The sequence below is a fragment of the Coregonus lavaretus genome (assembly GCF_964263955.1).
Source record: "Coregonus lavaretus genome assembly, chromosome: 38".
In the NCBI taxonomy this organism is placed as follows: domain Eukaryota; kingdom Metazoa; phylum Chordata; class Actinopteri; order Salmoniformes; family Salmonidae; genus Coregonus; species Coregonus lavaretus.
Window position 1 is genome coordinate 17,881,822 of NC_140025.1, and position 27,526 is coordinate 17,909,347.

Sequence of the window (27,526 nt, forward strand, 5' to 3'; positions counted from 1 at the left end):
AGTTGCCTGTACTCATTTAGCTAATTATGCAGTCTGTTGTCAATACATTAAACCATTTCACATGGTAAAACACAATTTGCAGATCTCACTTAGACTTTTCAGCAAAACACTAAACACATTCTCATTCTCAAAACACATTCTGCACTCTAATGCACATGTCATCCATACTGGTAAACACAAGTGGCAACAATCAAATACAAGTAGAGAATAAATGTCATTGATTGAACACAACCACTCAAAATTGATTTAACCTGTTTCAAATGATGCGACACAACCAATATAAGCCAGTTCAGAGAGCCAACAGGTTGTTGAAGGTGGGAAGGAGAACGTCTGAGAATGGATAGAAGAAACAATGTGAGAGGATGAGGACGAGTGCGTATGCGAGGTGGGCGACGAGGAGGAAGAGGAGGAGGAGGGCAAGAAAGAGGAAGAGGAAGACAAAAAGTGGAAATATCTGATGAAATTCGAGCAACAGTCATAGACCATGTTCTTGTCCATGGACTGACAATGGGGGAAGCAGGACTTAGAGTGCAACCCAATTTGAGCCGATTTTCTGTGTCCACCATAGTAAGGACATTCAGAGAAGAGAACAGGTACAGTATACTACTGTATTTTTGTAGTTGCAAATTTACTGTTCTACACTATATGCAGCTGTTTCAATAGACATTTATAAAGTTAATCACTGTATGTATTGTACTGCATGAATATGTTTTGTAACTGCACAACTACTTTTTGTAGAATTGCAAGTCTGCCACATGCAGGTGGAAGGACAGCTATATTTACTCGGGAACAAGAGGCCGTTATAGTTGACATGGTCCTTCAAGATAATGCAATACGACTCAGAGAAATCCAGGAACGAGTGATACAAGACAACACACACTTCCAGGGAATCGACAGTGTGAGCATTTCCACAATTGACCGTGTCCTCCACCGTAACAGGATGCGAATGAAACAAGTATACAGAGTACCTTTTGAGCGCAACTCACCAAGGGTGAAAGAACTGCGAGCTCAGTATGTGCAAGTAAGTGTACATTCAGAAACATTTACTGTAATCCAGATTGTCTACAGTACTAACACATACTATGTGAATGACATTACTCTTCAGTACATACAATGTATGTGAATCAGAAGTGCATACAGTAGGCCTAATTGTACTCTACAGTATAGCACTGTCTCTGTACGACTTACAAAATCCTACATACAGTATATTGTATTTCTACACAGACAATATTTGACTTGGAATCCTTGGACAGACACCATGAGTTCATCTTTGTCGATGAAGCAGGCTTCAATCTAACAAAGAGGAGAAGGAGAGGCCAAAACATGATTGGACAGCAGGCCATTGTTGAAGTCCCTGGTCAACGAGGTGGCAATGTCACAATCTGTGCTGCTATCAGCAACCATGGTGTTCTACATCACCATGTTACACTCGGGCCATATAACACCCAGCACCTTCTAAGATTTATTGCCAATCTAAGAGATATTTTATTTGAGCAGCAGGTTCAAGAGCAGCAGGGTCAAGAGCTAAATGAGAATCCCATTCCCACCTATGTGATAGTGTGGGACAATGTCAGTTTCCACCAAGCTGATCAGGTAAAGGAATGGTTTAACATCAATGGGCAGTTTATGACCTTGTACCTCCCTCCATATTCGCCTTTCCTGAATCCGATTGAGGAGTTTTTCTCCTCTTGGAGATGGAAAGTGTATGATAGACAACCCTACACCAGAGTAAATCTGCTGCAAGCCATGGATTTAGCCTGTGGTGATATAGGTGAGGAATCATGTCAGGGCTGCATACGGCACACAAGAGGCTTTTTCCCCCGTTGCCTCAGGAGGGACAATATTGCTTGGGATGTCGACGAAGTGCTCTGGCCTGACCCAGCCCAAAGACAAGAAGAAGCACATTGATCACATGTTTACTCCTTTGATTTTTGTCCCTTTTAGTATTGTATACTGTAGTACAGTGCATTGTAGGCTGTATACTGTACAATGGACAAATTGTATGGCCCTGAACATTGTGCTTTCCATTTGTTAACAGTACTGACTGCTCAATAGATTTTGACTGGTTGCAGGTTCATATCAACAAAGAACAAGAATAACAGTATCACGGAGACAAAGGACAAGTTTGTGAGATGCAGGGTACAGTACTGTAAAAATAGGGGTACAAGGAGGAGGAAGAACAAAACAAAAATTTGCAAAGAGCAAAGCAGAGTAGTAATTTCTGATCAATTTTGAGCTACTATGATAGAACATGTTTTCGTTCATCAAAAGACAATGACAGAAAAATATGAAATTTGTTTTGAGAATAAAAATGTACTTCTCCCTGAGAACTGTATGTTTTGAACAATGTGTTTTCTATTTTTCGGTGTATTGTTTACTGACTGCTTGAGAGTGTATATCATTTTGATCACTTTGTTTATGATTTGAGAGCAGTGTTGATTTTGAACACAGGTAAAACTGTTTTGAGGCGAATGTTTCATTTTGCGAGAGAAGTCAGAGGTTTTGTAAATAGTGCTTGAAGATGAGGTTTTGTGTTTAATGTTTTCAGGAAATGGAGCAAGGTTTCAGAAATTGAAGTTTGTGGAAATGTGAAATTACAGTTTTTCTCAATTGCTAAAACACAAAGTGTTTTCTTTCAAATGGTATCAAGAATATGCATATCCTTGCTTCAGGTCCTGAGCTACAGGCAGTTCGATTTGGGTATGTCATTTTAGGCGAAAATTGAAAAAAAGGGTCAGATCCTTAAGAGGTTAACAAAATGCTCAGGGATGAAGAGAGAGAGAGAGAGAGAGAGAGAGAGAGAGAGAGAGAGAGAGAGAGAGAGAGAGAGAGAGAGAGAGAGAGAGAGAGAGAGAGAGAGAGAGAGAGAGAGAGAGAGAGAGAGAGAGAGAGAGAGAGAGAGAGAGAGAGAGAGAGAGAGAGAGAGAGAGAGAGAGAGAGAGAGAGAGAGAGAGAAGGTGTAACTGTATCACACAATCTATTATGGAAACCCCTTATTAGGAAGAGAGTATATGTATGGTTGAGAAAAAGAAAGAGGAAGGAAGAGCGAGACAGTGTGAGAGGGAGAGAGAGACATTATGTTCCTGACCACAATTGTATCCTATTTGTTGCTCCTCTCCTCTGACTCTGTTACTCTGTTCCTCTAAGTCAGTGAAAGCGAGGGAAGTGATGTGGTGAGTCAGGGCTCAGCAGCGAAAGGCATGCAGGAAGAGGAGTTAGAGATGATTGGAGGGATAGAGATGTGGAGAGAGGAGGGAGGAGTGTAGCGAGAGGAGAGTGGAGGGAGAGATGAAGAGGAGAGTGAAGAGGAGGGAGAGGAGAGTGGAGGGAGAGGAAAATGGATAGGAAGAGGGAGAGGAAGAGGGAGAAGGGGAGGAAGTGGAGGAAGCAGAGAGAAAGGAGGAAGCAGAAGGAGGGGAAGAGGGAGAGTGGCTCTTTGCTCTAATTCCCCAATCAAATTTTATGTTATTACTATCTAAGTTTAGCTCGTTGCCTAGGAGACTGAGACACCCAGTTTTGGACAGGCCATTTTTTGAGATCACAAAGTCAAGTCGACGGTACACTGCTAGAGTGGGTCATATAACAGAAAAGGCGAATAAGGTCTGACCTTTTGAAACTGTAAAAATGTGGTGTAGAGACCCCCCACATAAAACCCCACACTATAACAGTTCAATATTCACCCTCCTGCAATGCCTCTTCTGAAATTCACTTTGGGGAATTTAAATATTCATATAGCAGAAGCTCCTAGCACTTATAGCCTATATAGCCACGGCGGTTCCTCAAGGGGAAGGGGAATTGCACGGGGCGTTCCAGTATGTACCACTCTGGCTTTGGGCCGTTATCCTCTGATGGGGTTATCTTCTCTCATCCTCTCCCCCTCCCAAGCCCTCTTACCGCTCCAAGGTGCTCCAATCAGGGAGCAGAAGGTGGGACAGAGGTCAGGTGACCTTTCCAAAAGACGTGGGTGGAAAGTTCCAGCTCGGAGCTCTTCGCCACATCTGTGTCCCACCAAGACGCCCACATTCCTCCTGTGCCAACACCCCCATCAGGCTGTTTTGGAAGCCTGTTCATGGGCATGCAACCGTGCTCTCTCCCCCAACCCTCCATCCCTCCTTCCACCAACTCTCCACCCCTGGCCACGGTAATCTGGCTCTATAGGGCTCTTTTGGAGTGGCTGCAGACCCCTGCACTGCATCCAGTCCCATCCCCGGCCCCCCTCATCGGATCGTGATTGGCAGAGCGAGGGCAGAGACGAAGGAAGCGAAGAACAGACCGAGGATGAGGCTTCACCTCTTCCCCGAATCTCATTACGCACCCTGCCGGCATCCCAGCGTGCACCTCTCTCTCTGCCGGTCAGCTCTTTAGCCCCGGTTTTGCTGAGCACAGACACATGCTTCCTCGCGCTATCCATCTCTCACTCTCTCTTCACCTTCTCAAAAACACAAAAATGATCAATGGAAATCAAATGTATCAACCCATGGAGGTCTGGAAAGTGGAAAACCACACTACAGGCTGATCCAACTTTGATGTAATGTCCTGAAAACAAGTCAAAAATAGCTCGCATTGATGTGCCATCCTGGATGAGCTGCACTACCTGAGCCACTTGTGTGGGTTGTAGACTCCGTCTCATGCTACCACTAGAGTGAAAGCACCGCCAGCATTCAAAAGTGACCAAAACATCAGCCAGGAAGCATAGGAACTGAGAAGTGGTCTGTGGTAACCACCTGCAAAACCAGTCCTTTATTAGGGGTGTCTTGCTAATTGCCTATAATTTCCACCTGTTGTCTATTCCATTTGCACAACAGCATGTGACTTTTATTGTCAATCAGTGTTGCTTCCTAAGTGGACAGTTTTATTTCACAGAAGTGTGATTGACTTGGAGTTACATTGTGTTGTTTAAGTGTTCCCTTTATTTTTTTGAGCAGTGTAGCATTATGCACCTGTATAGTAAAGCAATAGTAACCTGAGCTGTGATGTACTGTATGAAGCTGGGCTCATTGTAATGGCTGGAATGGAATTAATGAAACGGAGTCAAACATGTGGTTTCATATGTTCAATGTGTGATACTGTTTGTGTTTGGTCTCCCGAGTGGCGCAGTGGTTTAAGGCACTGCATCGCAGTGCTAGCTGTGCCACTAGAGATCCTGGTTTGAATCCAGGCTCTGTCTTAGTCGGCCGCGACTGGGAGACCCATGGGGCGGCGCACAATTGGCCCAGCGTCGTCGAGGGTATGGGAGGGAATGGCCGGCAGGGATGTAGCTCAGTTGGTAGAGCATGGCGTTTGCAACGCCAGGGTTGTGGGTTCGATTCCCACGGGGGGCCAGTATGAAAAAAAAGAATATATATATATTTTTTAACAATAATAATGTACGCACTCACTACCTGTAAGTCGCTCTGGATAAGAGTGTCTGCTAAATGACTAAAATATAAAATATCAATGTTTGTTTAAACATGTGGTTTCCATATGTTTGATGTGTTTGATACCCGAGGTAAGCCTCTATATAGGTAAACAGAAGCTGCAGGTTTTCTGTCAGGTGCTGTGTGTGTGTATGTGCATGAGATGCGTGTGCGTGCGTGTTACTTAAAGAGAGATAGAGAGAGGGGGAAAAGGGAGAAGAAGAGAAGCCAGATAGAGGTGCAGATAGAGACAGAGGGGAATTGGAGGGGGTTCAAATGTTTGAGCTTTTCATCCACTGAGAGAAAAGGTGCCTCCTCTTGCCTCAGTTGCCTGGTTGTTTAATTCCTGAGGGAGGGGTGAGGGGATCAAGGCTTACTTTAGCTGGGTCTGTGCCTGAGTAGTTGGGGAAATGTAATCTCCTCTGGCTGCCTGGGGTCAAGCTTATTGTAGTCACAGCTTTGGGAGAGTGTTAGACCAGATGCCGATATAGCAAGAGTAAGATTTTGTAATCAGATGAACCTCTCCATTCCCACTCAATCACATCAATGTCACAATATTGTGTCACAACTCACTAATGAGATCGTGACACATCATCCAAAGGGAAAAGTGACAGACTTTTTTCTATATTGCAGAATATGTAGTTGTCTGTGATTAAATATAGGGTTGTACTGCCCTCTGGGGGATTTATTGAATAACTGCAAAATTTAAACTCCAGGACCATGTGCACACAGGTAAAAGGTTTGCATTCTATTTATTTCTAAATGTGGCAGATGCTGAAGTGACAAGTAGGTTCACTCGCCCACACACGCACACGCACACACACAGAGACACACACACACACACACACTCACTTTTACATTACAGTTACAGCAACACAGGTATTTTATGTATTTCTCTCTTTTCTCTGATCAGATTTTTCTCTCATGGCTGTCAACATTATTCAAACATTATTCAAACACACAGTATGCAACCGTCCCCAACTCCCCATCTGTTTGTGTCCATATTGTGTGTGTGTGTGTGTGTGTGTACGTGGGTGTGTGGGCGAGTGTATGCTCTTGTCATTTCAGCAGCCGCCACGCTCACAAATATAGTGCAAAGATTTTACATTGTGATACATCACTTGGCATTTACTGTTACCATGTACCAACAGCTTCAATCAGACAACACTCACCCAACAGTTTTTTGCATTTTATTCTATGCTATCTTTTTACATCATTTGTAAATTGCTCTTTGACACACCAGCCCAATCCCAAATCACACAGGCAGGGGCAATATTGCTGGAAATAAGTTGGCAGGTATTATGTTACGTTTGGCTTTTTAAGCCAATTGTGGCTAACCATTGATGGTAGTGTCAATGTGGCTTTGATTGGATAGTAACCAGGAGCTTGCAGTGTCAGCTTTTTGAGAGATTTGTTTATGACAGTTTGTGTTGGAGCACGTGAAAAATGTATGTACTTTCAGATTATAATTAATTGTTTGGCGGCCTACTCATAGGTGTAATAATGGTAGATCAACATCAGTGGCCTACACAATGATAATACATTATTTGGAATAGGGCAACTGTCTCAGTGCCAATGAGGAAACAACATTGTTCTTCTTTCTTCACTATGCCTGCCAATAAAAAGAGAAGTTATCAGTTTCTTCCTGTTGCATTTTTACATTTTGGTAATTTAGCAGATACTCTTATCCAGCATGACTTACAGTCGTTGTTACAATTGGAACAAACCACAGCACAATGTGATGGCATTTTATCTTCTTATCACTCTGGGATTTCGATTCATTTCAGGTTTGTGTTTTCAGGCCTTAACTTATTGTAGCCTAGATACAGTATTATCATTGTTGCGGTGTCACTGTTTAACTTTATGTTGTCTCTGTCTTGGTATTACCAAGTTCTATCAGACCTGTGCTTGAATATGTAATTGAAAGTATTTTGATAGTATACTTAGAGGTTGTTCAAACTTACTAGACTTTTCGCAAAAATACCCTCGGCTACACAAATATACTACCGTTCAAAAGTTTGGGATCACTTAGAAATGTCCTTGTTTTCGAAAGAAAAGCAATTTTTTGGTACATTAAATTAACATAAAATTAATCAGAAATACAGTGTAGACATTGTTAATGTTGTAAATGGCTATTGTATCTTGAAACGGCTGATTTTTTATGGAATATCTACATAGGCGTACAGTGGCCCATTTTCAGCAACCATCAGTCCTGTGTTCCAATGGCACGTTGTGTTTGCTAATCCAAGTGTATCATTTTAAAAGGCTAATTGATCATTAGAAAACCCTTTTGCAATTATGTTAGCACAGCTGAAAACTGTTGTGCTGATTAAAGAAGCAATAAAACTGGCCTTCTTGAGACTTGTTGAGTATCTGGAGCATCAGCAATTGTGGGTTCGATTACAGGATCAAAATGGCCAGAAACAAATAACTTTCTTCTGAAACTTGTCAGTCTACACACACACAAGTCATATCTCAGACTGGCCAATAAAAATAAAAGATTAAAGATGGGCAGTCTAAGATATGGCTTTTTCTTTGCAACTCTGCCTAGAAGGTCAACATTCCGGAGTCACCTCTTCAATGTTGACGTTGAGACTGGTGTTTTGCGGGTACTATTTAATGAAGCTGCCAGTTGAAGCGCCTGTTTCTCAAACTAGACACTCTAATGTATTTGTCCTCTTGCTCAGTTGTGCGCTGTTCTGTGAAGGGAGTAGTACACAACGTTGTACGAGATCTTCAGTTTCTTGGCAATTTCTCGCATGGAATAGCACTCATTTCTCAGAACAAGAATAGACTGACGAGTTTCAGAAGAAAGTTATTTGTTTCTGGCCATTTTGAGCCTGTAATCGAACCCACAATTGCTGATGCTCCAGATACTCAACTAGTCTCAAGAAGGCCAGTTTTATTGCTTCTTTAATCAGCACAACAGTTTTCAGCTGTGTTAACATAATTGCAAAAGGGTTTTCTAATGATCAATTAGCCTTTTAAAATGATAAACTTGGATTAGCAAACACAACGTGCCATTGGAACACAGGACTTATGGTTGCTGATAATGGGCCTATGTAGATATTCCATAAAAAAATCTGCCGTTTCCAGCTACAATAGCCATTTACAACATTAACAATGTCTACACTGTATTTTCGATCAATTTGATGTTATTTTAATGGACCATTTTTTTTATTTTCTTTCAAAAACAAGGACATTTCTAAGCGACCCAAAACTTTTGAACGGTAGTGTACTACAATGTAAACTTGCGAACTTGTATTTGAGTGTTATTTCATCTCACTGGACTCTTGTATCTGGATACTGTCTTTCTGTTTCAGTCTAATTCTGGTAATCAACTGAGTGTTTGTTTGTTTCATTGTATAGCGGAGTCACTTCTGCCTCAACCACAAAACGTTGAGGTGGTCTCTAACAACATGGATGCCATAGTTACGTGGGATGCTCCCCTTAGTTCACTGAGACACCTTACCTACACAACTGAATACAGGTGAGACATGCATGCACACACACACACAGGATTAAAAAAACAGATGAAGAGGGTGTTGCTCATTCTGGATGCAGTTTTCCTCCTGCAGTGTCTCAGAGGCATTTAGACTGGTACATCCATTCCACTCAGTCAGCACACAAACACTCAGCAGCATCCTGGACTACACTGGACTGGAGACTGACTATTTACCAGAGCAAATAGAAAAGCAAAACACACACACACACACACATATATACAGATGTAGGATCTTAATTTGATCACCCTGTTGCAGGATAACTTTCTCCTGCAACAGCCTAAAAAGGCTTCTAAAGTTTGTAATTTCCACTTTGAAATTTCAGACTTGATTTTCCCGCTCAAAAATGTCCATGAATTATAATGCACATAATAATTCCCATTTTATATTGCTGCAGGATTATTTTCCTGCTGTAGGAGACTGGCTCAAATTAAGATCATACATTTGTATGACACACACATACACAAGAATGCCAACACAAAATACCTCTGGTTTAAGTGTTTTGTCTTTGATAGTATATTTAGAGGTTGTTCACACATACTATACTTTTCGCAAAAATACCCTTGGCTACACAATACTACAATGTATACTTTCGAACTTGTCACATCTCAACCGCTACCTCCGGAGGTAGCGCACGACACTCCCGACAGTTGCCCCCCTGTAAGCAGGGCAGTGTAAACAGAAATGTCTCGTTGAGCCAACACTCTTACAGTAAATTGTAATATCATAGCAATGTTTTTGAAACAGCTGTAATGTACAGACATGTACATGTTTCATATTTTTTAGACTTTTTTTGTTACAGAGTTTTTACCTGAAATTGTACTAACAGCCTGTTACATTCTGAAATTGTCTCCGTAGCTTTAAATCGCAAGATTATTATATTTGTATTATTTTGATTGACTGCACTGAGCCACCGAGGTCCAACTGCAATTCGGGGCATTCCTGCATCTGGGCATTCTTGCATCTGCAGGAACGCCCTCCCTCAAGCATCCCATTGGTTCTTTCATGAACCCCCCCCCCGCCACACGGAGCATGACATCTTCATGCTTGTGTGATACTTTTGAATGTGGGTTAAAAGGAAAATAAAAGTATTATCTGAATTTTTTCGCCCCTGCCTACCGGAGTCCTCCTTGCTAGCTAGTGGGTTCTTTGCTCCCACCTGCCCTCACCGTCGTTGACAAAACTGCGGGAAAACAGTGCCGGACAGGCGGGGGCGAAGGACACTGTCTACCGGTCGCCCACGCCTCCTGTGTGCTAGCTAACTAGCTAGATTCTAGTTAGTGACACTGGAGACAGGCGGGAGGCTGGTGCGACACCGTGTTCCAACTAGCTAGGTAATTTGATCACTCTTTTACTGCTGAGAATGTTCCTGCACAGCAGGAAATGCATACTTTTAGTGTATTCAAGGTTGAAAAAAGACTAAAGTTTGTAATTTACACTTTAAAATGTCAGACTTGATTTGCCCTAACGAAAAATGTATCAACCCCTACAAAAAAACCATTACTTATACATCCACATAATAATTCACATTTCCTGTTGCTGCAGGATTGTTTTCCTGCTTTAGCAAACTGGCTCAAATTAAGATCCTACATCTGTATGAGGAACTTCACAGAGAGGGGAAGTTGTGAACAATGACAGGGCATTGATATGACCACGCATGCAGTATAGGAACTAAAAAAGTTCCACCTTTTCTGGAAGAGAACAAGACACACACACACCAGCAAAAAAACAAAACCTTTTTGATTTTTATAAAACAGGTAGTAACATCACACTAAGAGAAACTAAGAGAATGAAAGGGTTTTCCTGTCTAATGAATCAATTGCATCAGGGCTATTGAGTTTGTAGCTACATTATTTACGTGTTATGTTCTTTTCGAATACCTTGCCAAATCAGCTGTGTGTTTTCTCCTCTCTACTTAATAGTAAGCAACATAAAAGGCAATGTTATTACACATCGATGCCACAAAAAAATTTAATTATAATGTTAACCTCTTTTTATTGTCTGATACTCAGAAAGTCTTCAACGGCTTTCTTCCACACCGTGTGTAAAGCCACCAAAGAGCACAGGTGTGACTTCGGCGAACTTCCTAGTTGCCATGGAAATTATCAATTCAGAGTGAGGACAGAGTTAAAGGGAAATACCTCCAGCTGGGCGGAAACCCCAAACTTCTCTCTTAAGAAAGGAAGTGAGTACCAATATGCACTTTTGTGAGACTGTTCATTGTAGCTCTCTCATTCTAGACGTCCTATCTTTGACTTCCTGTATTGTGTCTCCTCAGCCGTCATTGGTCCTCCGAACGTAACCTTGGTCACCAAGGGAGGAGCTATAGGAGCTGTAGAGGTGAACATTCAGAATCCGGTGCTAAAGATCTCATCGCTGAAAGAAGCCTACAGCAAAGTGGAATACAATATCAGATACTGGAAGAATACTGACAAGAAGGATGTAAGATCGACAAATAATAGTCTAACACACACAAACACATACACACACACACATACTGTGTACACTGAGTGTACAAAACATTAGGAACACATTCTTAATATTGCACCAACTTTTGCTCTCAGAACAGCCAGAATTTGTTGGGGCAAGGTGTCGAAAGTGTTCTACAGGGATTCTGGCCCACGTTGAGTCCAATGCCTCCCACAGTTGTGTCAAGTTGGTTGGATGTCCTTTGTGTGGTGGAACATTCTTGATACACACGGGAAAATAATGTTGAGCATGAAAAACCCAGCAGCGTTGCAGTTCTAGACACTCAAACCGGTGCACCTGGCACCTAGTACCATACCCTGTTCAAAGGCACTTAAATCTGTTGTCTTGCCCATTCAAGCTCTGAATGGCACACATATAGTGCATTCGGAAAGTATTTTGACCCCTTGACTTTTTCCACATTTTGTTACGTTACAGCCTTATTCTAAAATTGATTAAATCGTTTATTCCCCCTCATCAATCTACATACAATACCCAATAATGACAAAGCAAAAACTGGTTTTTAGAAATGTTTACATAAGTATTCAGACTCTTTACCCAGTACTTTGTTGAAAACACCTTTGGCAGCGATTACTGCCTCAAGTCTTCTTGGGTATGGCACTACAAGCTTGGCACACCTGTATTTTGGGAGTTTCTCCCATTCTTCTCTGCAGATCCACTCAAGCTCTGTCAGGTTGGATGGGGAGCGTCGCTGCACAGCTATTTTCAGGTCTCTCCAGAGATGTTCGATCGGGTTCAAGTCCAGGCTCGCTGGGCCATTCAAGGACATTCAGAGTTTTGTCCCGAAGCTACTCCTGCGTTGTCTTGGCTGTATGCTTAGGGTCATTGTCCTGTTGGAAGGTGAACCTTCACCCCAGTCTGAGGTCCTGAGCGCTCTGGAGCAGGTTTTCATCAAGGATCTCTCTGTACTTTGCTCAGTTCATTTTTCCCTCGATCCTGACTAATCTCCCAGTCCCTGCCGCTGAAAAACATCCCCACAGCATGATGCTGCCACCACCATGCTTCACCGTAGGGATGGTGCCAGGTTTCCTCCAGATGTGACATTTGGCATTCAGGCCAAAGAGTTCAATCTTGGTTTCATCAAACCAGAGAATCTTGTTTCTCATGGTCTGAGAGTCCTTTAGGTGCCTTTTGGCAAACTCCAAGCGGGCTGTCATGTGCCTTTTACTGAGGAGTGGCTTCCATCTGGCCACTCTAACAAAAATACCTGATTGGTGGAGTGCTGAAAAGATGGTTGTCCTTCTGGAAGGTTCTCCCATCTCCACAGAGGAACTCTGGAGCTCTGTCAGAGTGACCATCGGCTTCTTGGTCACCTCCCTGACCAAGGCCCTTCTCCCCCGATTGCTCAGTTGGGCCGGGTGGCCAGCTCTAGAAAGAGTCTTGGTGGTTCCAAACTTCTTCCATTTAAGAATGATGGAGGCCACTGTGTTCTTTGGGACCTTCAATGCTGCAGAAAATGTTTGGTACCGTTCCCCAGATCTTTGCCTTGACACAATCCTGTCTCGGAGCTCTACGGACAATTCCTTCAACCTCATGGCTTGGTTTTTGCTCTGAAATGCATTGTCAACTGTGGGACCTTATATAGACAGTTGTGTGCTTTCCCAAATCATGTCCAATCAATTGAATTTACCATAGGTGGACTCCAATCAAGTTGTAGAAATATCTCAAGGATGATCAATGGAGTCTCATAGCAAAGGGTCTGAATAATTATGTTAATGTTTTTACTCTTCATAAATTTGCAAAAATGTCTAAAAACGTGTTTTTGCTTTGTCATAATGGAGTATTGTGTGTAGATTGATGAGGAAAATGTTTTATTTAACAAAATGTGGAAAAACAAAAGGGGTCTGAATACTTTCCGAACGCACTGTATACAAACCATGTCTCAATTGTCTCAAGGCTTACAAATCCTTCTTTAACCTATATCCTCCCCTTCATCTACACTGATTGAAATGGATTTCACAAGTACGGGATCATAGCTTTCACCTAAATTCACCTGGTCAGTCTATGTCATGGAAAGAGCAGCTGTTCCTAATGTTTATACACCCGGTGTATATACACACACAAACACACACACACACACACACACACACACACACACACACACACACACACACACACACACACACACACACACACACACACACACACACACACTCCCACTCTTTCTCTCACCCACTCACAACTCACTCTCTCACTCACTCATTCACACACATACACTAACTCAATGTGTTATCACAGGTGTTTGAGAGAGAGAGGGTGACTGAGCAACGTGTTAAGCTGAAGCCACTGGAGCCCAACACTAGATACTGCATTCAGGTCCAGGTGTACATACCGATGCCGCACAACAATACGGGGCAGTACAGCAAGGATGCGTGTGTGATGAGCACACCGATCAACACAACCACAGGTGAGCTCTCCACCACCTCCCTCACACACCCTTCTCCCCTTTCTTCCACTTTTTCTATATCCTCCCTCTCCACCCCCTCAACCCCTTCATAATTTGAGACTGGTGTTTTGCGGGTACTATTTAATGAAGCTGCCAGTTGAAGCGCCTGTTTCTCAAACTAGACACTCTAATGTATTTGTCCTCTTGCTCAGTTGTGCGCTGTTCTGTGAAGGGAGTAGTACACAACGTTGTACGAGATCTTCAGTTTCTTGGCAATTTCTCGCATGGAATAGCACTCATTTCTCAGAACAAGAATAGACTGACGAGTTTCAGAAGAAAGTTATTTGTTTCTGGCCATTTTGAGCCTGTAATCGAACCCACAATTGCTGATGCTCCAGATACTCAACTAGTCTCAAGAAGGCCAGTTTTATTGCTTCTTTAATCAGCACAACAGTTTTCAGCTGTGTTAACATAATTGCAAAAGGGTTTTCTAATGATCAATTAGCCTTTTAAAATGATAAACTTGGATTAGCAAACACAACGTGCCATTGGAACACAGGACTTATGGTTGCTGATAATGGGCCTATGTAGATATTCCATAAAAAAATCTGCCGTTTCCAGCTACAATAGCCATTTACAACATTAACAATGTCTACACTGTATTTTCGATCAATTTGATGTTATTTTAATGGACCATTTTTTTTATTTTCTTTCAAAAACAAGGACATTTCTAAGCGACCCAAAACTTTTGAACGGTAGTGTACTACAATGTAAACTTGCGAACTTGTATTTGAGTGTTATTTCATCTCACTGGACTCTTGTATCTGGATACTGTCTTTCTGTTTCAGTCTAATTCTGGTAATCAACTGAGTGTTTGTTTGTTTCATTGTATAGCGGAGTCACTTCTGCCTCAACCACAAAACGTTGAGGTGGTCTCTAACAACATGGATGCCATAGTTACGTGGGATGCTCCCCTTAGTTCACTGAGACACCTTACCTACACAGCTGAATACAGGTGAGACATGCATGCACACACACACACAGGATTAAAAAAACAGATGAAGAGGGTGTTGCTCATTCTGGATGCAGTTTTCCTCCTGCAGTGTCTCAGAGGCATTTAGACTGGTACATCCATTCCACTCAGTCAGCACACAAACACTCAGCAGCATCCTGGACTACACTGGACTGGAGACTGACTATTTACCAGAGCAAATAGAAAAGCAAAACACACACACACACACACATATATACAGATGTAGGATCTTAATTTGATCACCCTGTTGCAGGATAACTTTCTCCTGCAACAGCCTAAAAAGGCTTCTAAAGTTTGTAATTTCCACTTTGAAATTTCAGACTTGATTTTCCCGCTCAAAAATGTCCATGAATTATAATGCACATAATAATTCCCATTTTATATTGCTGCAGGATTATTTTCCTGCTGTAGGAGACTGGCTCAAATTAAGATCATACATTTGTATGACACACACATACACAAGAATGCCAACACAAAATACCTCTGGTTTAAGTGTTTTGTCTTTGATAGTATATTTAGAGGTTGTTCACACTTACTATACTTTTCGCAAAAATACCCTTGGCTACACAATACTACAATGTATACTTTCGAACTTGTCACATCTCAACCGCTACCTCCGGAGGTAGCGCACGACACTCCCGACAGTTGCCCCCCTGTAAGCAGGGCAGTGTAAACAGAAATGTCTCGTTGAGCCAACACTCTTACAGTAAATTGTAATATCATAGCAATGTTTTTGAAACAGCTGTAATGTACAGACATGTACATGTTTCATATTTTTTAGACTTTTTTTGTTACAGAGTTTTTACCTGAAATTGTACTAACAGCCTGTTACATTCTGAAATTGTCTCCGTAGCTTTAAATCGCAAGATTATTATATTTGTATTATTTTGATTGACTGCACTGAGCCACCGAGGTCCAACTGCAATTCGGGGCATTCCTGCATCTGGGCATTCTTGCATCTGCAGGAACGCCCTCCCTCAAGCATCCCATTGGTTCTTTCATGAACCCCCCCCCCGCCACACGGAGCATGACATCTTCATGCTTGTGTGATACTTTTGAATGTGGGTTAAAAGGAAAATAAAAGTATTATCTGAATTTTTTCGCCCCTGCCTACCGGAGTCCTCCTTGCTAGCTAGTGGGTTCTTTGCTCCCACCTGCCCTCACCGTCGTTGACAAAACTGCGGGAAAACAGTGCCGGACAGGCGGGGGCGAAGGACACTGTCTACCGGTCGCCCACGCCTCCTGTGTGCTAGCTAACTAGCTAGATTCTAGTTAGTGACACTGGAGACAGGCGGGAGGCTGGTGCGACACCGTGTTCCAACTAGCTAGGTAATTTGATCACTCTTTTACTGCTGAGAATGTTCCTGCACAGCAGGAAATGCATACTTTTAGTGTATTCAAGGTTGAAAAAAGACTAAAGTTTGTAATTTACACTTTAAAATGTCAGACTTGATTTGCCCTAACGAAAAATGTATCAACCCCTACAAAAAAACCATTACTTATACATCCACATAATAATTCACATTTCCTGTTGCTGCAGGATTGTTTTCCTGCTTTAGCAAACTGGCTCAAATTAAGATCCTACATCTGTATGAGGAACTTCACAGAGAGGGGAAGTTGTGAACAATGACAGGGCATTGATATGACCACACATGCAGTATAGGAACTAAAAAAGTTCCACCTTTTCTGGAAGAGAACAAGACACACACACACCAGCAAAAAAACAAAACCTTTTTGATTTTTATAAAACAGGTAGTAACATCACACTAAGAGAAACTAAGAGAATGAAAGGGTTTTCCTGTCTAATGAATCAATTGCATCAGGGCTATTGAGTTTGTAGCTACATTATTTACGTGTTATGTTCTTTTCGAATACCTTGCCAAATCAGCTGTGTGTTTTCTCCTCTCTACTTAATAGTAAGCAACATAAAAGGCAATGTTATTACACATCGATGCCACAAAATTTTTTAATTATAATGTTAACCTCTTTTTATTGTCTGATACTCAGAAAGTCTTCAACGGCTTTCTTCCACACCGTGTGTAAAGCCACCAAAGAGCACAGGTGTGACTTCGGCGAACTTCCTAGTTGCCATGGAAATTATCAATTCAGAGTGAGGACAGAGTTAAAGGGAAATACCTCCAGCTGGGCGGAAACCCCAAACTTCTCTCTTAAGAAAGAAAGTGAGTACCAATATGCACTTTTGTGAGACTGTTCATTGTAGCTCTCTCATTCTAGACGTCCTATCTTTGACTTCCTGTATTGTGTCTCCTCAGCCGTCATTGGTCCTCCGAACGTAACCTTGGTCACCAAGGGAGGAGCTATAGGAGCTGTAGAGGTGAACATTCAGAATCCGGTGCTAAAGATCTCATCGCTGAAAGAAGCCTACAGCGAAGTGGAATACAATATCAGATACTGGAAGAATACTGACAAGAAGGATGTAAGATCGACAAATAATAGTCTAACACACACAAACACATACACACACACACATACTGTGTACACTGAGTGTACAAAACATTAGGAACACATTCTTAATATTGCACCAACTTTTGCTCTCAGAACAGCCAGAATTTGTTGGGGCAAGGTGTCGAAAGTGTTCTACAGGGATTCTGGCCCACGTTGAGTCCAATGCCTCCCACAGTTGTGTCAAGTTGGTTGGATGTCCTTTGTGTGGTGGAACATTCTTGATACACACGGGAAAATAATGTTGAGCATGAAAAACCCAGCAGCGTTGCAGTTCTAGACACTCAAACCGGTGCACCTGGCACCTAGTACCATACCCTGTTCAAAGGCACTTAAATCTGTTGTCTTGCCCATTCAAGCTCTGAATGGCACACATATAGTGCATTCGGAAAGTATTTTGACCCCTTGACTTTTTCCACATTTTGTTACGTTACAGCCTTATTCTAAAATTGATTAAATCGTTTATTCCCCCTCATCAATCTACATACAATACCCAATAATGACAAAGCAAAAACTGGTTTTTAGAAATGTTTACATAAGTATTCAGACTCTTTACCCAGTACTTTGTTGAAAACACCTTTGGCAGCGATTACTGCCTCAAGTCTTCTTGGGTATGGCACTACAAGCTTGGCACACCTGTATTTTGGGAGTTTCTCCCATTCTTCTCTGCAGATCCACTCAAGCTCTGTCAGGTTGGATGGGGAGCGTCGCTGCACAGCTATTTTCAGGTCTCTCCAGAGATGTTCGATCGGGTTCAAGTCCAGGCTCGCTGGGCCATTCAAGGACATTCAGAGTTTTGTCCCGAAGCTACTCCTGCGTTGTCTTGGCTGTATGCTTAGGGTCATTGTCCTGTTGGAAGGTGAACCTTCACCCCAGTCTGAGGTCCTGAGCGCTCTGGAGCAGGTTTTCATCAAGGATCTCTCTGTACTTTGCTCAGTTCATTTTTCCCTCGATCCTGACTAATCTCCCAGTCCCTGCCGCTGAAAAACATCCCCACAGCATGATGCTGCCACCACCATGCTTCACCGTAGGGATGGTGCCAGGTTTCCTCCAGATGTGACATTTGGCATTCAGGCCAAAGAGTTCAATCTTGGTTTCATCAAACCAGAGATTCTTGTTTCTCATGGTCTGAGAGTCCTTTAGGTGCCTTTTGGCAAACTCCAAGCGGGCTGTCATGTGCCTTTTACTGAGGAGTGGCTTCCATCTGGCCACTCTAACAAAAATACCTGATTGGTGGAGTGCTGAAAAGATGGTTGTCCTTCTGGAAGGTTCTCCCATCTCCACAGAGGAACTCTGGAGCTCTGTCAGAGTGACCATCGGCTTCTTGGTCACCTCCCTGACCAAGGCCCTTCTCCCCCGATTGCTCAGTTGGGCCGGGTGGCCAGCTCTAGAAAGAGTCTTGGTGGTTCCAAACTTCTTCCATTTAAGAATGATGGAGGCCACTGTGTTCTTCGGGACCTTCAATGCTGCAGAAAATGTTTGGTACCGTTCCCCAGATCTTTGCCTTGACACAATCCTGTCTCGGAGCTCTACGGACAATTCCTTCAACCTCATGGCTTGGTTTTTGCTCTGAAATGCACTGTCAACTGTGGGACCTTATATAGACAGTTGTGTGCTTTCCCAAATCATGTCCAATCAATTGAATTTACCACAGGTGGACTCCAATCAAGTTGTAGAAATATCTCAAGGATGATCAATGGAGTCTCATAGCAAAGGGTCTGAATACTTATGTTAATGTTTTTACTCTTCATAAATTTGCAAAAATGTCTAAAAACGTGTTTTTGCTTTGTCATAATGGAGTATTGTGTGTAGATTGATGAGGAAAATGTTTTATTTAACAAAATGTGGAAAAACAAAAGGGGTCTGAATACTTTCCGAACGCACTGTATACAAACCATGTCTCAATTGTCTCAAGGCTTACAAATCCTTCTTTAACCTATATCCTCCCCTTCATCTACACTGATTGAAATGGATTTCACAAGTACGGGATCATAGCTTTCACCTAAATTCACCTGGTCAGTCTATGTCATGGAAAGAGCAGCTGTTCCTAATGTTTATACACCCGGTGTATATACACACACAAAACACACACACACACACACACACACACACACACACACACACACACACACACACACACACACACACACACACACACACACTCCCACTCTTTCTCTCACCCACTCACAACTCACTCTCTCACTCACTCATTCACACACATACACTAACTCAATGTGTTATCACAGGTGTTTGAGAGAGAGAGGGTGACTGAGCAACGTGTTAAGCTGAAGCCACTGGAGCCCAACACTAGATACTGCATTCAGGTCCAGGTGTACATACCGATGCCGCACAACAATACGGGGCAGTACAGCAAGGATGCGTGTGTGATGAGCACACCGATCAACACAACCACAGGTGAGCTCTCCATCACCTCCCTCACACACCCTTCTCCCCTTTCTTCCACTTTTTCTATATCCTCCCTCTCCACCCCCTCAACCCCTTCATAATTTGATGATACCAAATAGCAATTATGTTCATTGTTACAAACGGAACTGAAACTGCCTCAGCAAAACACTCATTTCCATAATCTGTGCCATCAGTTCAGTTTCTGAGGGTCATTCTCACTGGTGTCCACCTGTGTCTGTGCTGTAGATGGGGAGCGAAGGCTGTCTGAGGGCCTGGTGGTCAGTTTGGTGACAGTGGCTGTGGCTTTCCCACTACTCCTCCTAGTCCCCTGGATCATCTACAAAGGGAGAAGGTTCCTCCATCCCAAGGTTAAGCTGCCTGAGCATTTGAAACAGGTACTGTGTGTGTGTGCGTGTGTGTGCGCATGCGTATGTGTGTGCACTTATGTACGTGTGTGTGTGCACGTGTGTGTGTGTGCATGGGTGCATGTGTGCGTCCCTGCGTAACTGGTGCACGTGTGTGTGAGTTTGTGTTCAATTAATTAATTATTCAATCCATCCATCTATTCACCCACCCATCCATCCATTCGTTGGATGGTTGATTGGCTGACAGTTCGTCTCCCCCACAGCACCTGACTGATTCTCATCAATACACCTACCTGGCCTCGCAGATCACCTCTCCTCTACAAGAGAAGTATGATCAGATCAGCGCTCTGTGTGAGGAAAACCCATACAATGTGTTGACTGACGTACCAGAGGACAACCTTTACCATGTGCATAGTGGGGTCTCTGTGGAGATGCCTGAATACTACAATGCTGTTGCTGAAAATGCCAATTTTGACATGCCCTACAAGAATATCTGACTGGGACAATGGTATCAAGATATGAGCTACTGTAATTATTCTGTATATGGGCATATGGAATCTGAGGAAATCAGGTAGTCACGATGGATTGCAAGCCATTAACATTAAAGTGTCCATTAGTGTCAGAAGCCCTTCAACATTATTCATTTCACTTTTCAGTGTTTTTGTTTTTGGATTTCTGTGCTTACAAAACCGTATTGAACTTCATTCTTTTTAGTTTTTATATACTATATAGAGCTGAAGTCGGAAATGTACATATACTTAGGTTGGAGTCATTAAAACTAGTTTTTCAATCACTCCACACATTTCTTGTTAACAAACTATAGTTTTGGCAAGTCAGTTAGGACATCTACTTTGTGCATGACACAAGTCATTTTTCCAACAATTGTTTACAGACAGATTATTTCACTTATAATTCACTGTATCACAATTTCAGTGGGTCAGAAGTTTACATACACTAAGTTGACTGTGCCTTTAAACAGCTTGGAAAATTCCAGACATTTATGTCATGGCTTTAGAAGCTTCTGATAGGCTAACTGACATCATTTGAGTCAATTGGAGGTGTACCTGTGGATGTATTTCAAGGCCTACCTTCAAACTCAGTGCCTCTTTGCTTGACATCATGGGAAAATCAAAATAAATCAGCCAAGACCTCAGAAAAAAAACTGTAGACCTCCACAAGTCTGGTTCATCCTTGGGAGCAATTTCCAAACGCCTGAAGGTACCATGTTCATGTGAACAAACAATAGTACGCAAGTATAAACACGAATGTACTTTGGTTCGAAAAGTGCAAATCAATCCCAGGACAACAGCAAAGGACCTTGTGAAGATGCTGGAGAAAACAGGTACAAAAGTATCTATATCCACAGTAAAACGAGTCCTATATCGAAATAACCTGAAAGGCTGCTCAGCAAGGAAGAAGCCACTGCTCCAAAACCGCCATAAAAAAGCCAGACTACGGTTTGCAACTGCACATGGGGACAAAGATCGTACTTTTTGGAGAAATGTCCTCTGGTGTGATGAAACAAAAATAGAACTGTTTGGCCATAATGACCATCGTTATGTTTGGAGGAAAAAAGGGGAACGCTTGCAAGCCGAAGAACACCATACCAACCGTGAAGCACGGGGTTGGCAGCATCATGCTGTAGGGGTGCTTTGCTGCAGGAGGGCCTGGTGCACTTCACAAAAAAGATGGCATCATGAGGAAGGAAAATGATGTGGATATCTAATGACATCAGTCAGAAAGTTAAAGCTTGGTCGCAAATGGGTCTTCCAAATGGACAAAGCATACTTCCAAAGTTGTGGCAAAATGGCTTAAGGACAACAAAGTCAAGGTATTGGAGTGGCCATCACAAAGCCCTGACCTCAATGCTATAGAAAATGTGTGGGCAGAACTGAAAAAGTGTGTGCGAGCAAGGAGGCCTACAAACCTGACTCAGTTACACCAGCTCTGTTAGGAGGAATGGGCCAAAATTCACCCAACTAATTGTGGGAAACTTGTGGAAGGCTACCCGAATCGTTTGTTAAACAATTTAAAGGCAATGCCACCAAATACCAATTGAGTGTATATAAAATTCTGACCCACTGGGAATGTGATGAAATAAATAAAAGCTGAAATAAATCATTCTCTATACTATTATTCTGACATTTCACATTCTTAAAATAAAGTGGTGATCCTAACTGACCTAAGACAGGGCATTTTTACTAGGATTAAATGTCAGGAATTGTGAAAAACTGAGATTAAATGTATTTGGCTAAGGTGTATGTAAACTTGCGACTTCAACTGTATATACAGTGGCTTGCGAAAGTATTCACCCCCTTGGCATTTTCCCATTCTTAAAGGCAAAACTGCTCCAGCTCCTTCAATTTGGATGGGTTCCGCTGGTGTACAGCAATCTTTAAGTCAAACCACAGATTATATATTAGATTGAGGTCTGGGCTTTGACTAGGCCATTCTAAGACATTTCAATGTTTCCCTTTAAGCCACTCGAGTGTTGCTTTAGCAGTATGCTTAGGGTCGTTGTCCTGCTGGAAGATGAACCTCTGTCCCAGTCTCAAAACTCTGGAAGACTGAAACAGGTTTCACTCAAGACTTTCCCTGTATTTAGCGCCATCCATCATTCCTTCAATTCTGACCAGTTTCCCAGTCCTTGATGGTGTTCTCGGGGTGATGAGAGGTGTTGGTTTTGCGCCAGACATAGCGTTTTCCTTGATGGCCAAAAATATCAATTTTAGTCTCATCTGACCCGAGTACCTTCTTCCATATGTTTGGGGAGTCTCCCACATGCCTTTTGGCGAACACCAAACGTGTTTGCTTATTTTCTAAGGAAAAAATAAGGGGTTAAATACATTAAAAATGAAATAAAATCATGATCTTTCTTATCTCCCAGATATAGGACGGACTACTCAGAACAATTACTTTTTATTTTGGGGGGGAATATTTGTTGTTCCATGTAGTGAATCTGTTATTCAAAACTATGAAATAAAACATATGGAATCATGTAGTAACCAAAAAAGTTATATTTGAGATTATTCAAAGTAGCCATCCTTTGCCTTGATGACAGCTTTGCACACTCTTGGCATTCTCTCAACCAGCTTCACCTGGAATGCTTTTCCAACAGTCTTGAAGTAGTTCCTACATATGATGTGCACTTGTTGGCTGCTTTTCTTTCACTCTGCGGTCCAAATCATCCCAAATCATCGCAATTGGGTTGAGGTCGGGTGATTGTGGAGGCCAGGTCATCTGAAGCAGCACTCCATCACTCTCCTTCTTGGTAAAATAGCCCTTACACAGCCTGGAGGTGTGTTGGGTCATTGTCCTGTTGAAAAACAAATGATTGTCCCACTAAGCCCAAACCAGATGGGAGAATGGTCTGGTAGCCATGCTGGTTAAGTGTGCCTTGAATTCTAAAAACATTTACATTTTACATTTACGTAATTTAGCAGAACAACTATGGGGGGTGGGGGAAGAAGGATTACTTTATACTATTGCAGGTATTCCTTAAAGAGGTAGGGTTTCAAGTGTCTCCAGAAGGTGGTCAGTGACTCCACTGTCCTGGTGTCATGGGGGAGCTTGTTCCACCATTGGGGTGCCAGAGCAGCGAATAGCTTTGACTGGGCTGAGCGGGAACTGTGCTTCCGTAGAGGTAGGGGAGCTAGCAGGCCAGAGGTGGATGAACGTAGTGCCCTCGTTTGGGTGTAGGGTCTGATCAGAGCCTGAAGGTAAGGAGGTGCCGTTCCCCTCACAGCTCCGTAGGCAAGCACCATGGTCTTGTAGTAGATGCGAGCCTCAACTGGAAGCCAGTGGAGTGTGCGGAGGAGCGGGGTGACATGAGAGAACTTGGGAAGGTTGAACACCAGACGGGCTGCAGCGTTCTGGATAAGTTGTACGGGTTTAATGGCACAGGCAGGGAGCCCAGCCAACAGCGATTTGCAGTAATCCAGACGGGAGATGACAAGTGCCTGTATTAGGACCTGTGCCGCTTTCTGTGTAAGGTAGTGTCGTACTCTGCGAATGTTGTAGAGCATGAACCTGCAGGATCGGGTCACCGCTTTGATGTTAGCGGAGAACGACAGGGTGTTGTCCAGGGTCTCGCCACAATTACTACGAATTATAATAATCACAAATCGATATCTATAAATCACAAACAGTGTCACCAGCAATGCCTTCCCACACCATCACACCTCCTCCTCCATGCTTCACGGTGGGAACCACACATGCAGAGATCATCCGTTCACCTATTCTGCGTCTCACAAAGACACGGCGGTTGGAACCAAAAATGACAAATTTGGACAGATTTCCAACAGTCTGATGTCCATTGCTCATGTTTCTTGGCTCAAGCATGTCTCTTCTTCTTATTGGTGTCCTTATTGGTCTTAAAATTCAAAATCAAATAGCGGTTGTGTGCGGTGCAGTTGCCGTACCAGGTGGTGACACAGCCCAACAGGATGCTCTCAATTGTGCATCTGTAAAAGTTTGTGAGGGTCTTAGGGGCTAAGACAAATTTCTTCAGCCTCCTGAGGTTGAAGACGCGCTGTTGCGCCTTCTTCACCACACTGTCCGTGTGGGTGGACCATTTCAGATTGTAAGTGATGTGTACGCCGAGGAACTTTAAGCTTTTTCAGCTTCTCCACTGCGGTCCAGTTGATGTGGATAGGGGCGTGCTCCCTCTGCTGTTTCCTGAAGTTCACGATCAGCTCCTTCGTTTTGTTGACATTGAGGGAGAGGATATTTTCCTGGCACCACTCCGCCAGGGCCCTCACCTCCTCCCTGTAGGCTGTCTCGTCATTGTTGGTAATCAGGCCTACTACTGTTGTGTCGTCTGCAGACTTGATGATTGAGTTGGAGGCGTGTGTAGCCACGAAGTCATTGGTGAACAGGGAGTACAGGAAGGGGCTGAGCACACACCCTTGTGGGGACCCTGTGCTGAGGATCAGCGAAGTGGAGGTGTTATTTCCTACCTTCACTGCCTGGGGCAGCTCGTCAGGAAGTCCAGGACCCAGTAGCACAGGGCGGGGTTCAGATCCAGGGCCCCGAGCTTACTGATAAGGTTGGAGGGTACTATGGTGTTGAAGGCTGAGCAATAGTCAATGAACAGTATTCTTAAATAGGTATTCCTCTTGTCCAGATGGGATAGGGCAGTGTGCAGTGCGATAGCGATTGCATCGTCTGTGGATTTATAGGGGCGGTAAGCAAATTGAAATTGGTCTAGGGTGTCAGGTAAGGTAGAGGAAAACCGCACCGAAGCGGCGGGAGAACTCCGCATAGCTGACTGTAGCGGCGTCTATTCCCCTCCACTTGGCGTTGGCCCACTCCAGGGCCTTGCCGGACAGACAGGAGATGAGGGCGGACACGCTCTCGTATCCCGAGGGCGCCGGGTGGATGGTTGCCAGGTAGAGTTCCACTTGGAGCAGGAAACCCTGACACCCGGCCGCGGTGCTCATCATAAGCCCTCGGGAGCGAGAGCCGAATCCCACTGGACTCCGGAGGTGAAACGATGGGTATGGCTGATGGTGGTGGTATCGTTGGAGGAGGTGTGGTCAAACCTCCTCTTTCCCATCGCCTCAAGGTGTCCATCACCCCTTGCATGGCGGTGCCAAGATCCTGGATCATGGCCGCTTGTTGGATACCGCGCTCCTCCAGTGATCCCGTTGGCACCGCCGATCCTGCTGACTCCATGTGTGGTGTGTTATTCTGTCAAAGGCGACGTGTATGCGGTGAGCGAAGTCAAGCGCAGGACACAGAGCTACTGGCAGACGTACTTTACTAACCAGTAAAAGAACATACAAAACAAAACCTCCTAACAGGGAGGAAACAAATACACGCATACGACACAGCAATGCCGACCTTACGGGAAACAAAAACAATAACACACAATTTACCAAACGAGAGACAGGGGTAAATATAGTGGCTACAATCAAACATAATAGCGAACAGGTGTAAACACTCAAGACTGAACAAGACAAACACCGAAACATCGATCGGCAGCAGCTAGTACTCCGGGGACGACGAACGCCGAAGCCTGCCCGAGCAAGGAGGAGGAGCAGCCTCGGCAGAATCCGTGACAAACCCCTTTGCTATGAAGCCCATAACTAAGATCTGGTGCAACCAATTACCTTCAGAAGTCACATAATTAGTTAAACAAAGTCCACCTGTGTGCAATCTAAGTGTCACATGATCTGTCATATGATCTCAGTATATATATACACCTGTTCTGAAAGGCCCCAGAGTCTACAACACCATTAAGCAAGGGGCACCACCAAGCAAGCGGCACCATGAAGACCAAGGAGCTCTCCAAACAGGTCAGGGACAAAGTTGTGGAGAAGTACAGATCAGGGTTGGGTTACAAAAAAATATCTGAAACTTTGAACATCCCACGGAGCACCATTAAATCCATTATAAAAAAATTGAAAGAATATGGCACCACAACATACCTGCCAAGAGAGGGCCGCCCACCAAAACTCATGGACCAGGCAAGGAGGGCATTAATCAGAGAGGCAACAAAGAGACCAAAGATAACCCTGAAGGAGCTGCAAAGCTCCACAGCGGAGATTGGAGTATCTGTCCATAGGACCACATTAAACCCTACACTCCACAGAGCTGGGCTTTATGGAAGAGTGGCCAGAAAAAAAGCCATTGCTTAAAGAAAAAAATAGTTATGCACACTCAAGTTTTCTGTTTTTTTTATCTTATTTCTTGTTTGTTTCACAATAACAAATATTTTGCATCTTCAAAATGGTAGGCATGTTGTGTAAATCAAATGATACAAAACCCCCAAAAATCTTTTTTAATTCCAGGTTGTAAGGCAACAAAATAGGAAAAATGCCAAGGAGGGTGAATACTTTCGCAAGCCACTGTAGCTAGCTAGTCAAGGTTAGAAAACTAGCTAGCTAGCTAGCATGCTAGCTAATCCCAAAAACTCAGATTGAATGGAAAGTCTATTCTGTAGATGGTAACTAGCTAGTTGGTAGGCCTAACAAAACGCAAGGAAGGCTAATGTTAGCTAGCTATAGTTAACTAGCTAGCCAACACTAGGCTAGCTAGCTGGCAAACGCTAGCTAGCTAGTTAACTACCTATGCTAAATCGTTTAGCAGAAGTCATGTATACAAAAAAGCTAAACAAATTGGATGGAAAACTTACTCTCTTTATCCTGTGATGACGTTTTTGTCTTGTCTACAACCCTTTGTTTCTTTCGCGGCAAACTCTCATATCTGGATTTTGCACACTGACCTTCGTCTTGACCCATTCTTTGCGCACTGTCACATGACATCAGTGTCAACAAATTTAGGCCCATTCAATGTTGTTGTTATTTCAAGTGTGTTACGCAGATGGGTAGATGTTGACATGATGCCTTAATTCCTGGGATAAATAAATAATTGCAATGATGCATCCCATCCAAAAGTGAGAATGTTCCTCAAAAGCGAAACCCTTGCAAGGTTACATTATTGTCAAGGCGTCAGTGTAATGCGGTAGGCGAAGTCAGGCGCAG

General features: G+C 43.2%; 1 protein-coding gene across 1 annotated transcript; it reads left to right on the top strand.

Annotated features, from left to right (window-relative positions):
* Nucleotides 1-1,567: 1,567 nt before the first annotated feature.
* On the top strand, nucleotides 1,568-20,536 carry LOC311112505 (interleukin-10 receptor subunit beta-like; the record flags this gene model as incomplete). The annotated part of the gene is made up of 10 exons (XM_084155638.1): nucleotides 1,568-1,593; nucleotides 10,912-10,965; nucleotides 11,140-11,341; nucleotides 13,625-13,793; nucleotides 14,667-14,787; nucleotides 16,813-16,985; nucleotides 17,079-17,242; nucleotides 19,515-19,683; nucleotides 19,921-20,069; nucleotides 20,303-20,536. 10 exons carry the CDS (start codon nucleotides 1,568-1,570, stop codon nucleotides 20,534-20,536), a joined length of 1,461 nt encoding a protein of 486 aa, XP_084011764.1.
* Between the last annotated feature and the right edge of the window lie 6,990 nt (nucleotides 20,537-27,526).